General features: G+C 36.9%; 1 protein-coding gene across 18 annotated transcripts in view; it reads right to left on the minus strand.

Annotated features, from left to right (window-relative positions):
• Window positions 1-389: 389 nt before the first annotated feature.
• Window positions 390-13,950, minus strand: part of Zbbx (zinc finger, B-box domain containing) — a 104,051-nt gene continuing 90,490 nt past the window's right edge. For 17 of the 18 annotated variants that reach the window (XM_087627012.1, XM_087627005.1, XM_087626991.1 and 14 more), the window contains 3 exons: window positions 9,671-9,928; window positions 2,386-2,521; window positions 402-580 (listed from right to left, as the gene is read on the minus strand). In XM_087627012.1, coding sequence (XP_087483138.1) covers window positions 457-580; window positions 2,386-2,521; window positions 9,671-9,928 — 518 coding nt within the window. In that variant the 3' untranslated portion in view covers window positions 402-456. 18 annotated transcript variants of the gene reach the window in all.

The raw sequence follows: 13,950 nt of genomic DNA on the forward strand, positions 1-13,950 counted from the left end.
AGTTTATCTGCTTTATTTTAGGTTTTCCTTTTCCCTGTTGCATCAACTTGACAGGTTTCCATATTTGCCATTATACAATGTCAAAAAGCACTGTAATTTTAAGCTCAGTTGGTGACACAGTGATGACATGGCCTTAGAGAATACATGTTTTTGACCTAATCATGCCAAACATAATTGAGTAAGAAACATAAATTAGCTTGAACATAAGCCTATTCTGTCCTATGGTAAGTTTCACTGATATACATTTACCCATTACAGTGTAATCTGTAATATAAATGAGATTTTGGCATACAATATGCTATATGGAATAAAAGGACCTTAAGCTTATAAGATCACTAATCTTTATTGGTTTAAAGCTTAGAAACATCAGAGCCTTTAATAATCTCCAATACCTGCAAAAGTTAATCACTCAGTTGTTTGGTTTATTTTGAGTACAGAATGGAAAGTAATGAACTGTTAAGCCCTCTTTGCCCATGGTAGTGTAATGACATTCTGCTTGTCAAGAAAATCTTCTTCCTCATCTGTGCTGCAATCCCCAAGTGACAGCAAAGGCTGCATTTCACTATTTCTTCCAGGAGTGCTGAAATTACATTAGAAGATCAATACACAGCATATGGTACCAAGTTTCGGCTCTCATTTGTCTTATGATCTATACTACATATGTTGAAGTCATTGGAAGCAGGCTGAATGGGGCCATAAGTTTTGATGCTATTGGGATATACTAAACTTCGTCATAACAAGAAATTCTCATCATTTTCCTGCTTTTGAGAAACAAGGCTACAATTGTACCTAAGGGAGAGAACTTTTATGGGCTATAGTATTGTCCTTCTCTGATGATTTTCAAGGAACTTCTAAAACTTGGAGAGTCTTGTGTTATAGTTAAAATCATTCATCATGAAATTGGGTGCTTAAAAGAATCCTAATGAACAGACATTCAATTAAATCATTCCTTAATGCACAGTAAATTAGGAGGATGGGGATAGTCACCCAAGATTAAAGAAAGTTAAAATTCAATGAGCCTAACTATTTGCCTTGAATTTTTGCTTAATAGTTTGTTCGTTTTGGATTTTATGTATAGGGAATCGGACCACCCAAAACTTTAACACATGCATATCTGACAATGGTTGGGGGTGGATGGGGAGGGAACACCCTTATAGAAGGAGGGAACAGGGGATAGGATAGGATAGGGGGCTTATGTCTGGGGAACCTGGAAATGTAAATAAAAAAATATCCAATAAAAGAAAAAATAAATAAAAAATAAATGTAGCTTGAGTGAACAAAATTGTATATCATTCAGATATTTTGGTCCAATTGCCAGCTCATGTATATCAGAAAATATGAGCATGTTCACCCTGTGATGGGCATCACACTTTGATAGATTATTTTATCAAACCCAAAACAGCCCAAATCATCAATCCATAGGATTATCTGTAAGTCATTTGGACAGAGAATACAAGTGCAAAGTGGGGTTAGGTGCTGTTCTTTTACTTGTGAATCCTGTTTTATATCATGTGTCCCCTTACGTTTTTAGTCCAAAAATTTTTTTGTGAAATGATGAGCACACATATTGAATTAGTAGAACTTTAGTAACTTTTAGAAAAAAGAGAAATTCCATAATATACTTCTTTTTAAAGTGTAAACAATTCAAGAGCTCAGGTAAATGATGCAACAGTGCAAATAATTCAAGAGCTCAGGCAAAAGATTTTCCCTTTCTGAAAGACTTTAGTTACATAATTTTAATTTCCTTTCAGCAAGAGACTTCAACCCAATCTGAGAGACTTAAAAATCGAGAGATTTTTATTTTGAATTTATTTTCTTATTTCTAAAAGGAGGCATCTTCCTTTAAACTTGCCAATGACAAAAGTAGCCACATTTATTTCTTTGTTGAAGCGTTTTCCAATTTGAGCTATGTAGCTTTTAAATAAATACCCATATTCAAAGAAGTGCAAAATTGTGCAAATTAAAATGCTGGCAAAATTCTAGAATAAATTTTAAAGAAAAACCTTCTCAATGCTTTATTCTCTAACATTTACATTGGGTAAGAGTATACTTGTGCGAACTATGAAAATTTATCAGATTAATTAATTCAAATAAGACAACTGTCATTCAATATAATACTGGAGGATTATTATTTCCTCCCCTCTCTCCACACACAGTATGACACACAATATATAGTAGAGAAATATCTTCTAATTAAAATAACACACTTTTCTGGTTTTTACTAAATCACATTGTTAGGTCCAGACAAGATACAAACATTCTACAAAAAATTGCCATAAATTCACATGTGGGAAAATTTCCTTTACATGATAAAGAAAAGAGATTGGAGCTCATCTACACCTGCTATTCAACATCCTTCTGCAAAAAGCTGTAGGCTTAACTTACCTGGACTCAGTTCCAGAGGGCTCACTCTCACATGGCATCTCAAGGAGGTCTTTGGACATCCGACTTAAAGTCAGAAAATTGTCATTGAATGCCTGAAACTGTTCTGAGGGTATGCTGTGAGATTCTTCTGAAGGATCTGAAACATGTGATTCCATATGTCACTACTGCATTCATTCAGGAAACAGGTGAACAGCCTATGATGCTGGAATTTGCCCAAACTGAATAAGCAACTTATAGAGGTTCCACCCAGATTCGGCAACACACACTGTTGTTCTGCCATGGTTTTCTGCTTCCCTTGCTTAGGGGAACTGATGCTTTGTATTGAAAGAGTGGCCTGTGAACCTTAAGTTTCCCTTTTCATCAGCTGGCCTATGGTTCAGCACCTTAGGTGTAGACAAACAGTGCATGTAAAAGAAATAATATTTAGAAAAATTTATACAAACTACTCTAGATCAAAGTATGGAAATAAATACTCATATGTTAGATCTCAAGGCATTTTTTTCTGACATTGATATAACTGTCTTTTTTCATATAGCTTCTCACATAGCCTAGATTGATAGAATATGTAGCCTGGGATGATTTTGAACTTCACAGCCCTTTATCACTACAGCTGAATCTTGGAATTACAGATGTAAATCATTGTGCTCTGATTATAATCTTCTGGAGCTTAAATCTAGAGTTTTGTGCATTTAGCATTCTAGCAACTGAACTATATCCCCAACCCATAAAGTCATCTAAATTATCATACTCTATACTGTGATGACTGTTTATGCTATCACCATCACTGGGTGCTATGACAACTTTGACAAAAGTGTCAAATGAATAACTTCCTGGATGAAAGGAATAAACACTGACAGTATTCTCAAACTGGACTGAAAAATATTTAGATTTTGGTGGTTAATAGTAACTTACAGTTTTTCAGCAACCAGATTTCCCCACTGAAAGTAATTTACATTGTTCCCAATGAAAGACAGTCCTCAATATATTTACAGATTTAAACTTCCTTTAAATTATTTAGCTCAGTGATTTTCAAATTATGATACACTTAGATAAATTAAGTTTGAGATGAAGTTCTTTCCCCACAATCCCAAAGCAATTAGAGAGTCACCTAATCTCATTTATATTTGAGGACTTTTGATAAAATTTGCTATGAAGCAAAAAAATCCTAAAAGTTTGGGTTACATTAAAAAAATCACCACCCTCACTTGTTAGATAGGAAAAATGAAGACCCACAGAAAAGTAGTCGCACACCCTACAATGAAAAATGATACTGAAGAAAATTCCTTTAGCTACAAGTGGCTATGCTATACCTTCTAATTTTTACTTTTGTGCTGTTCTCTTCTCCTGCATTCAGACTTTAAGCTGAAAGAACACCACCAAATCCCAGAAGGCAGTACCAAATAAAAGACGATATTACAGTAAAGTTGAGGGTTTTAGGTATACTTCATAGCTCAGGATGAGCACAAAATGCACAAAGTCAACACACAAAGATACAAAGTTGATATGTGACAGCCAAAAACAGAGGACCAAAGAATCAGAAGTATGGTGCAATAATAAAGGAAAGATTAACCTAAATTCAAGTATTGCGTTAGACATCTATAATCCCATCACTAGTGTTTTGGAGGTAGAATGAGGAAGATCCTTAGTTTTAGGCATGGCTAGAGTGTGTAGCAATCTTCAGACCAAGCTGAACTATATGGCAAGACCTTGTCTCAATTACATTAATAATAATTAAAAAAGGAATTGGCAGAAAACACACATTAAGATAAAAAATATTTCACAAGTCCCTTGACAACAAAAGAAGTAACTACAACAACAAAACTAATCTCAAAGATCCAAAATAAGAAACAAAATTAAATGGCCACATATTCTTCAATTGGATCTTATCCCCTGTCCCCCCCCCCAAAAAAAAGTAGTGAGCTCTAATAAAAGCTTCAGGACAGTACTGTTAAATATGTCTTCTGGAATAGAGAAGCATCTGCATCCTATTAACTGCCTTATTCTGAACACTGAGGCACGTATGTGAGATGTGTTCTTGTACAGAGAGGTAGACATTGATGATTTCTGGCTAAGTCACAAGGTTTATAACTAACTTCCAAATGGATCAAAATATACAAGTGCACAAAAGGCATTTTTGCACTGCTCTCCCTTTCCCCACCCTTTTCTTCCTTCACTCTCTCTCCTTTTCCATCTTTCCCTCTTTTCTGCTCTTTATCTTAGGACATATATATACCCAGGAATTGGTCACATTTTTCTTCTACACATTTTCTGAAAGTTTGAAGTTACTTCAAAAAATTTGTCAATAATAGTGAAGGAACAGTGAAAACCATATCGTTAGAGAATTTGTCCTTGAAATCCTGACATAGATTTTGAGCTTTATAAACAGCATAATAAAAGAAGGTAGAAATAGAAAGCATGCAGAGCAAACTTGATGGCAATTCTTGGCTATCACCCTGCCTATATTTGGAATTAATCAAAATTCAAGTAGCTGGATACATTTGTGAGGGAATTTTCTTGATTGGATCATCTGAGATGGTAATATCTTCCTACCAACTGGGTCACATCTTCTAGTGGCAGCCTATATCAAGGAGAGGCTTTTGAATATTTCTTGCTTGTCCATGTGCTCAGTAGAAAATTTCTTTCTTCGCTGGCATTAGAGCTCACTTCTTTCCAATTTTGGCCTATTCTGAAGACAAGTTTCAAGAACTGAACAACAATCAGAATTTTGGACTTTCTGTTGGGAGACTGTCATTGTGAGAACCCCAAATAATGCAATAACTAAAGGACAAATTGGAAAGGTATTGTTAAAACAGGATCCAACTTAAAATAGGTTCCCATCAAGAGAAAACAGAATGTAACAGAATCCAATTCAAAGATACAAAAGCAGAGAATATTTTCTGAAAATGAAAAATTTATTCTACAGTCAGAAAGAACAGATTCCACTGTAAAAAAATCTCCCTGATCCTGTCACTAAGTATCCAAGAACCTAAGACAAGATAGGACATAAGCCTAGTTGAAATATGAACAGAATAAAATGTATAAAAAAACTTGAATAAATAAATAAAAGATATTCTCCCAGGATAGAAATGAGGAAAAAGTGGTGAAGTCACAAAATTAAGAGAACATAGAATTAAGTCACAGAAGAATCGAGAGCCAGGAATATTCCTGTAGGTTTAAAAGAATCTGGAGTCACTTTAGTAACACATCAACAAAGCCTTCTCTGCAGGGAAAAGAAAAAAAAACAACTAGACTATTAGGCTCAACCAAACAATGCTAAAAACAGATGTCTATTATTTTATAAAGGAAAGAAAGCTCAGATCTACTAATTACGTACATTCAGGTCATTTATTATAATGGACATGTCTCCAGGACCTGGCAAGCTGGTTTCCCAGGCCAACCTCTTGCCCAGGAAGACTGGCAATGTGAGTTTGATCTGCAGAATCTTTGTAAAGGTATAATGAGAAATGTAGCTTGGCAAAGTTGTCCTCTGCATTCTGCCCTTGCTAGGTCATACTCACCCTCCTCCTTTCCTGCATATCGTCCGTAAACCCAGACACACACAGTAGACAGAGAAATATTTAAAAGATATTTTAAAGACACATCATGTCAAAAATACCATTATCAAACTTTTAAGATGAATGAAAATGTTCTCGATCGGACTTAATCCACAGGAATTTTGAGCAAGAAAGAAACAGGAAGGTAATCTTAAGATAAATTATGACTCACTGAGATGTATTTATTACTGTCTTGACTAGCATGTGTATTAGCTTTTCATGGCTCAAAATCTCCATGTCAAGATCCAGGTCAGAGGCCCGTATCTTCCAGTCTCAAGATAACAGGTAACAGGTGACAGGAGTGCCTTCCATTTCTGGATTGTAGTTCATTCCAGATGTAGTCAAACTGACAACCAGAAATAGCCATTATGGCATACGATTCAAGAAAGTGAGTCTCAAATAAGGGATTCAAATAAATTAGTTTCATTGTTTGTTTTAGAGATGAATTAATCTGGGTTTTTTTTCAGTTTTCTTGAGTTTTAAGAAATAACACAAACTTTAGAATGAACGGTCAATATTTTACTATTTTTTGACTAAAATGTGGCAATTTTCTATAGTTATCTTAGCAGCAGTATTCTGGTGAAAATACTTTGCAAACATCTATACTTTCATTCTATTAAGATTTTAAATATGCCCCTCTGATTACAATTTAAAAGTACTGTGCAAAGTAGCAGGAATCTGTTTTTAATGAAGTTACAATACACCTCCTTCCTTTTAATCTGTACCTCAATCTTTGGGAAGGTGTTTACTTCAAGATTGAAACATTCCCTTTTGAAAGGAGGAGGGAAACTCAAAATGCTGGAAGATGATTATGTGCACTGTATATTCTGAAGCTGCTTTCTGTGCCCAGAGATCTAGTTGCAGTCTGGGCATTGTCTTTGTCATTATTACTGAAGTATCTCCTGTCTCAGTGTTTTGTAAAAAAATGTTCTCCTTCACCTCTAAGAGGATAATAAAGATCTGATCAGCCTATGGCTCTGCAGGAGAGTTAAGACAGAACTTCCTATCCAATGACAGGGTCCCAGGTGGAGGGGTCACCCTGGGGGTCATCATGAAGGAGTTGCTGTTAGGACAGGGATGGAGCAGGAGCAACCATGGTGAGATCAAGACGGAGGATAACAAGGCACATGGCTGGAAGTAGCCAAGGTGGTCAGGTTAGAATCGATGAGTATCTTGCCTAGCTATCATGCCAAATGTTATTATGAACTATAATAGGTCTCAATATCATTATTCTGGAATAAGGGAGAGATAGAAAAGCCCCAAATAATACTTTTACATCAAAATAGATGAGAAGCTCACAAGACTCCTAAGAACTCTCCACACTTAACAGAAACAATAAGGATTTTCAGTAGGAGTATGAGCAGACGACTTCCTCGGAGAAACTGCCTGCAAGCTGAGCAGAGAATTACAGCAACAGAACTTGAATACGCATTCATTCACGCCAGGTTGGGCTTTATTGTGTACAGAAGTCATCCAGACTTCTGAAACCCAATTAATCTCCTTGTTTCCACAAGCAAGACATGAGTGGGACCACTTATATGGTCTGCCACTGACTTCTCTTGCTGGGGTGAGTATAAATATACCCCCTAGTTAGGGTGTTTTAAGAATAGTAAGATTTTCTGAGGGTATGGTGTTTTTGTTTGTTTGTTTTTTGTTATTTGTTATCTTAGTGGGATTTGTTGGATTTTGTTTGTTTTTGTTTTTTTTTTTTCTTATTGCCTGAAGTTTTCAAAATTGAGTTGCATCATGCTTAGGAAAGCAGCAAAGCTGTCTAAACTTAGTTAGGGAAAAAGAGGGCTATTAACATCAAAGAAACAGAATAGAAGGGTTGGGACAAGAGTGGCCTCTTCATGTAAAGTTGGTTTCAAACTGTGAATGACTTTAAGAAGTTTGCCTCCCTGATGTTTTGTTACTAGCAGACAGTAGCAATGTTCAAGAATGCAGGAGCTATTTGTCACACTCTTTGAAGCTATTCAGGTTAGAAATAGAATGACCAAGTAGACTTCCATCCTAAACTGTGGTCTGTTACCCAGCAGCTTGGGCACTGGGGCATCATCTCAGTCCTTGGGACCTTGTTAAATAATAGAGACATACTCAGTAAGCATATGGAGAAGATATCAATGGATCTGTCCACGTGTTCTAGATTGGGAATAGCTGCTTAAAAGTCACAACAGCTCAATTCCTACCCCCACCCCACCATAAAGGATTGGCAGAAGATTTCGTAAAGCTGAAGATATTAAGCTTCCATTAAATTGAAAGAAAGATGAATAAAGAGCTTTTAAAATTATTTTTCATTATAGTTTTAATGTGTGTGTGTGTTTGAACACACACACACACACACACACACACACACACACACACACACACCCCAGTGCATACATGAGGATGTCAGAGAAACATGGAGAACTCTAACATATGTGGCCCTGTGAGTAATTTCTTCCTTCCTTTTTTTTTTTTTGCTATTGGATCTTTTTGTTGGTATTGTTGGATTTTGTTTTGTATTTGTTTATTTTGTTTGGTTTGAGGTAGGGATTTCTTGTACAGTCCTGGCTATCTTGGAATGCTGTAGACCTGACTAGCCTGGAATTCAGAGATTACCTGCCTCTGCCTCCCAACTGCTGAGATTAAACTTATCTCAATCACCCTGCTGGAATAATATTCTAGTTGCCATTTTTGACCAATTGGCTTTATACACTGAAACATCCTGCTGGCCCCAAACATGAAGGTTCTTACGTCACATCTTGTTTATGTGTTTAGGTTGAGGAGGACCACATACAATTACTTAAAATATGGGGTACTAAATGTTTTTGTGTGGTTTGGGGAATATCTAAGGAAATAAGTTATAGGGGAAGAGAATGCCTTTATGTTTGTAGAGTAAGACATCAAAATGAGAAGGAGCCCACCCTTGAAATTGCCTAGAGGGCCAAATCCAAAATGCTCAATTGTACAGAGACCTAGAACCAAACATGACTGGTAAAAAAAGAAGGAAGGAAGGAAGGAAGGAAGGAAGGGAGGGAGGGAGGAAAAAAGAAAAGAAAAGAACCAACGGGAAAAAAAACAAAAATCAATCTATGGAATCATTCTAAATGACATTCTGCTGTACTCATAGACTGGTGTCTAGCCCAAGTCTGATCAGAGAGGTTTCATCCAGAAACTGATACCAGATACACAAACCTATGGCCAAATATTAGTTGGATCTCAGAGAATTCTGCAGAAAAGACAAGAACAATTCATGGAAATCCACAGAATCAACCGCTGTGGGCTCACAGGGACTCACATAGACTGAACAGACAACCAGGGTGCTTGCCTAGGTCTGACCCAGGCCCTCTCATATATGTTACAGTTGTGGAGCTTGGTCTTCTTGTGGGACTCCTAGCAGTAGAAACAGGGCTATCTTTCTCTCATTCTTTTGCTTCTTTTTATAACCATTTTCCACCACTGCTTACCTCATTCATCCTGATTAGGAGCCTATGGGCCTAGTCTTATTGAAACTTGATGTGCCATGTTTGATTGATAACTATGGGAAGCATGACCTTTGCTGAAGAGAAACAGAAGTGTACTGGAGATGGAGAGGAGGTCAGAGAGCGAAGGATTGGGAGGGCAGAGGGGAAAGAAAACTGCAGTGTGCAGTTAGGAAGTAATATATGAGAGAAGAATAAATAAAATAGTAAAAAGAAAAAACTGAATCAGAGTACAGAGCTAACATTTTACGAGCAAAATCTAACATTTACCTGCAGGGTTTCTCAGTATATTTAATTCTTTCTCCAAAGTGTCTAAAGCTTGTTGATCAACAGTGTTGCCTCCGAAAAGCTCATTCTGTTCAGTGACGTCAATGTATTCAATTTCTGAAATTTCAGAAGCAGCTCTGGATGGAAATTGAGGGTCTGCACTCTTTGATCGGCTATAAGAGGATAAAAGGCAGCTGGTGTCTTTTTGATCAGAGTTGGAAACAGGAATATTTGCTGTTGATGGTCTCTGTGATTTCTGGCCTACAATAAGAAAAGAAAGTAAACAACTGCTTTCATATCCCAAGTGGAAATGAGGTAGGGTGGCACATGTCTTTAATCCCATAATTCTAGCACTCTGGAGGCAGAGGCAGGAGGATTTCTCTGCTTTGGAAGCCAGCCTTGGCTGGCAGACATGGCTACACAGAGCAATCCCATATTGAAGAAAAAAAAAGAAAGAAAAATAAAGGAAAGGATAAAAGGAAGGAGGGAAGGAAGGAAGGAAGGAAGGAAGGAAGGAAGGAGATCCTACATGTGTGTGGGGGGGGGTTTATATACTTGTTTAATTTATAGTGTGCATACAGGTGCAAAGGTTTACACATATGCACACATGTTAGTGGAGACAGGGTTTCTCGTGATCTGGAGCATCATCCAACTCCTTTGAGAGCAACTGTCTCTGTGGTCTACGTTTACCAATTAGACTCCACTGTTTAGCCACTGATCCCTAGTGTTCCTCCTAGACCCACCATCCCAGGAATGGGAACACAAGCACATATCATAGTGCCTGACATTTTACATGGGATCTAAGGATCAAACTCAGGTCCTGGTACTTAGAAGGCAAGCACTTTACAGACGGAATCATTCCCTGTGCCCCACCCAACATTGCACATTAACAATGCTAGTTGCATCCCTGCTGAACACAAACCAATAGAGTGCATCAAACAATATTGGAAGGAAAGACAGGTTTTGATTGTCAGTTATTTGAGCTATCCACAATTAATTAATCTCAAATTACATCCATGGTGATAACTCCTCTGGAGCATTTTCTGCATTCAAGAAAAGAGAGCCTAATTTTAATAGCTGTTAAGACAAAATATCATATGACAAGTCAACTTCAGACTAGTGTAACACACATGCTCTATTCTTGTCTACCCAAAGCTGGATGCCCTTACCTGATCCTGAAATTCTAGGAAAATTCTACAGTCTGTCTTGAGAGGGAGAAAAATTATATATACATGGTATGTTCATAAACAACTAATTTTACTTAACAGGATATTTATTTATTTATTTATTTATTTATCTATTTATCTATTTGTTACATTTGAAGACATATAGTCTAGTATTGAGGGCTAGGCCAAGTCAGGAATTTTCCTGAGGTCCCAATGCATGGAGAAGGAACTTAGTTCCCCAACTAAATCCAGATACAGGCTTGGCAATGCTTGGCATGTCCTTCGGCCAACACCTTGGGGAGCCGCAGTTATAGATCATGAACAATCAGCAATTCTCATTGTATGGATGAATTTTGCTGGCTTTATCTCATTTTTCTTTTCAGAAGAACTGTATACAAGGTGTTATACTTTTTAAATATTTTACTGAAAATAGATTTTTCTCTTATATGATACATCCTAACCACAGTTTCCCTCTTTCCACTCTCCCTACTTACCCTGCCACCTCCCCGTTCTCCCCACTACCCCTCCATTTCTTTTGCAGAAAAGAGAAGTTTTCCAAAAGATGACAGCCAAACAGGACAAACCAAGATATGAGACAAGGAAAAAGTCCTCATTGTGAGGTTGGAAAAGTCATCACAACAGGAGAAAGGAATCCCAAGAGCAAGCAAGAGTCAAATACACCTCTTAGCAGGCATAACATATATGCAGAGGACCTGGAGTAGGCCCATGCAGGTCCCATGCTCACTGCTTCATTCTCTGAGAGCCCATATAAGCCCTGCTCAGTTGGTTCACAGAACCATGTTCTCCTCACGTACTCCATCCATTCTGCCTTCTATAGTTGTTGCTCCCTCTCTTCTGTAGGGTTCTAGATAATTACTTGGTATAAGACATCAGCTTGTGCAAAAATGCTAACTGTAACTTCCCCATCTGCTTAATCTTTACATGCCTGGCCCTCCCATTTAGGAGCTTGTCACTGACAGGCTAGTATGTAAAAATATGGATTTAAAAAGAAAATGAGAGTTCATGTTTAAATTTTATAAATTTGAATTCATTCTCTAAAGCTACTGGCCCTTCTGTGACACAGTCCCAGAGCAGACACTCTCAGGTTACTGTTCTTTCATAGTTCAGACAGAATTGTTTCCATTTCGGAGGTTGGCTCAGTTGGTTTCTTTAACATGCAATCTTCTGCTACAGAAAGAATGGAAAAATTTTAAATTCCATGGAGCATAAGTAGTTCAAAATTTTCACTTTTTTTTTGCAAAAAATTCAACAAAAGCTATGGGAATTTTGAAGAAGTAGACTCAAAGATTCACTGAACATGTTTATCGCTTTCATTTACCACCAGATTTATAGAAGTATTTCAAGTTAAACAAATAATTTAAAATGTAAGTTTATAAGCTCTTAAAATGATCTTCATATAAGTTTTGAAATATGCTACTGTTATTCTTATAGAAATCATGATTGAACATTTCCTCAAAACATTGTGTCACAATACAAACTCAAAAATTTAAATTAAAAAAATTGGCTATGAAGGTCACCCTGTATAAACTAAAGAGTAACTTAGTCTCTTTTTCTTCCTTTTATTCTATGTTGAATGTAGTAGATATCCTCAGAAGCCCCCAGATGCAACATGTAAATAGTTAATTAAAATTCACTAAGAAAACACACAGAGGGTATGGATTGTAATGAACATTACAAAAACCAATTTTTAAATTACTTTGCTAAATGTAATTATGAATAAATTAAGTTTCTGACCCTTTTGTGACTGTGTGCAGAACAATTTCTGAAGAAAGGTAATCAACAGGCATTTGCCTGTGTATTGATTCTTGTTAAAAATGCCCTCATTATTTTGATGACCAAAATTGAAAGTGGTTTTCCTTTTATAGAATGTGGAAAGATGCCATATGCCATTCAAAGCCAAGAAGGAACAAGCTGCCACTCCTTCATCAGGTTCACCCCAGCAGAAAAGCAGCTATTGCAGGAATTTTTTACAGAGCACAAATGTCCTGGATCTCTGGAAACATTTCTATTTTCTGTGTCATGAAGCCTCATCAAATGCAAAATTTAAAAACATTTATGTTTCTCATTGAAACAGCAAATAAAAAGAAGGTGTTATTAGTAAGACCTGGGATTCTCACAACAACAACAACAACAAAACAGAAGTGAGAAAACAGTAAAATAACACAGAGGCCCTTCAGAAAACTCAGAGAGGACTCTAGTAGCTGCTGCTTTCAGCAGCATCTGGATTCCACTGAATTTGAAGCTAACTGATCCCAATTGAAAGAAATGTGCCCAAGGGATAGATCAGATATGCTAGCACAAAACAAAAGGCCATACAATCCCCCCTGTTGGAAATGGACTCCACTATTGTTTGAAGTCACCAAGACACAGAGACTTTATTTATTTATTGCTCCTTCAGTTTCACATCTCATTTACTTCAGAATTTAATTTTCGAGTGCCAGTTGAAGCCATCATCCCATACTAAAAGACACATGCAAACACACACACACACACACACACACACACACACACACACACACACACACACACTACCATCATTGAAAATGTAGTATCGGGGAAAGATTAATTTGATTGATTCCAGTCAGATTCTAGATATAACCAATTCCTTTTGATGATACCTTAAAAACACATGTTCTAGACTTAGTACCGACATTATGATAAATATTGAAAAGAAAAAATATGATGGTATTAATGGGCACAAAACCACTAATGAGATTATGACACATACATCAATCACCAACTCATAGTTGATGTAATTGTTACTACTATTCTATATATAACACAATTATAAACATGAATCAATTGTAGCATATAACTTGCTGAAGCATTTTTTTCTGTGCAGGTGTAGAGAGGTTGGTAGTCAATATAGAATTCCTTCCTCCATCATTCATATTTTTGAGTCATGTCTCAAGGAACCTGGAATTCACTGATTGATCTTAGACTGGCTGGCCAAGCAGGCCCCAGGGATCTCTTTGTTTTTACTTCTCTAGTGTCTGGATGATGGCCATGCTCCACTGTCCCTGACTTTTATTTGAGCTCTGGGATCAAACTCCAGTCCCCTTGCAAGCATGGAAAGCAAATTCAAATTTTTCTACT

This window comes from Rattus norvegicus, chromosome 2, assembly GCF_021556685.1.
Source record: "Rattus norvegicus strain SHRSP/BbbUtx chromosome 2, alternate assembly SHRSP_T2T, whole genome shotgun sequence".
Lineage (NCBI taxonomy): Eukaryota > Metazoa > Chordata > Mammalia > Rodentia > Muridae > Rattus > Rattus norvegicus.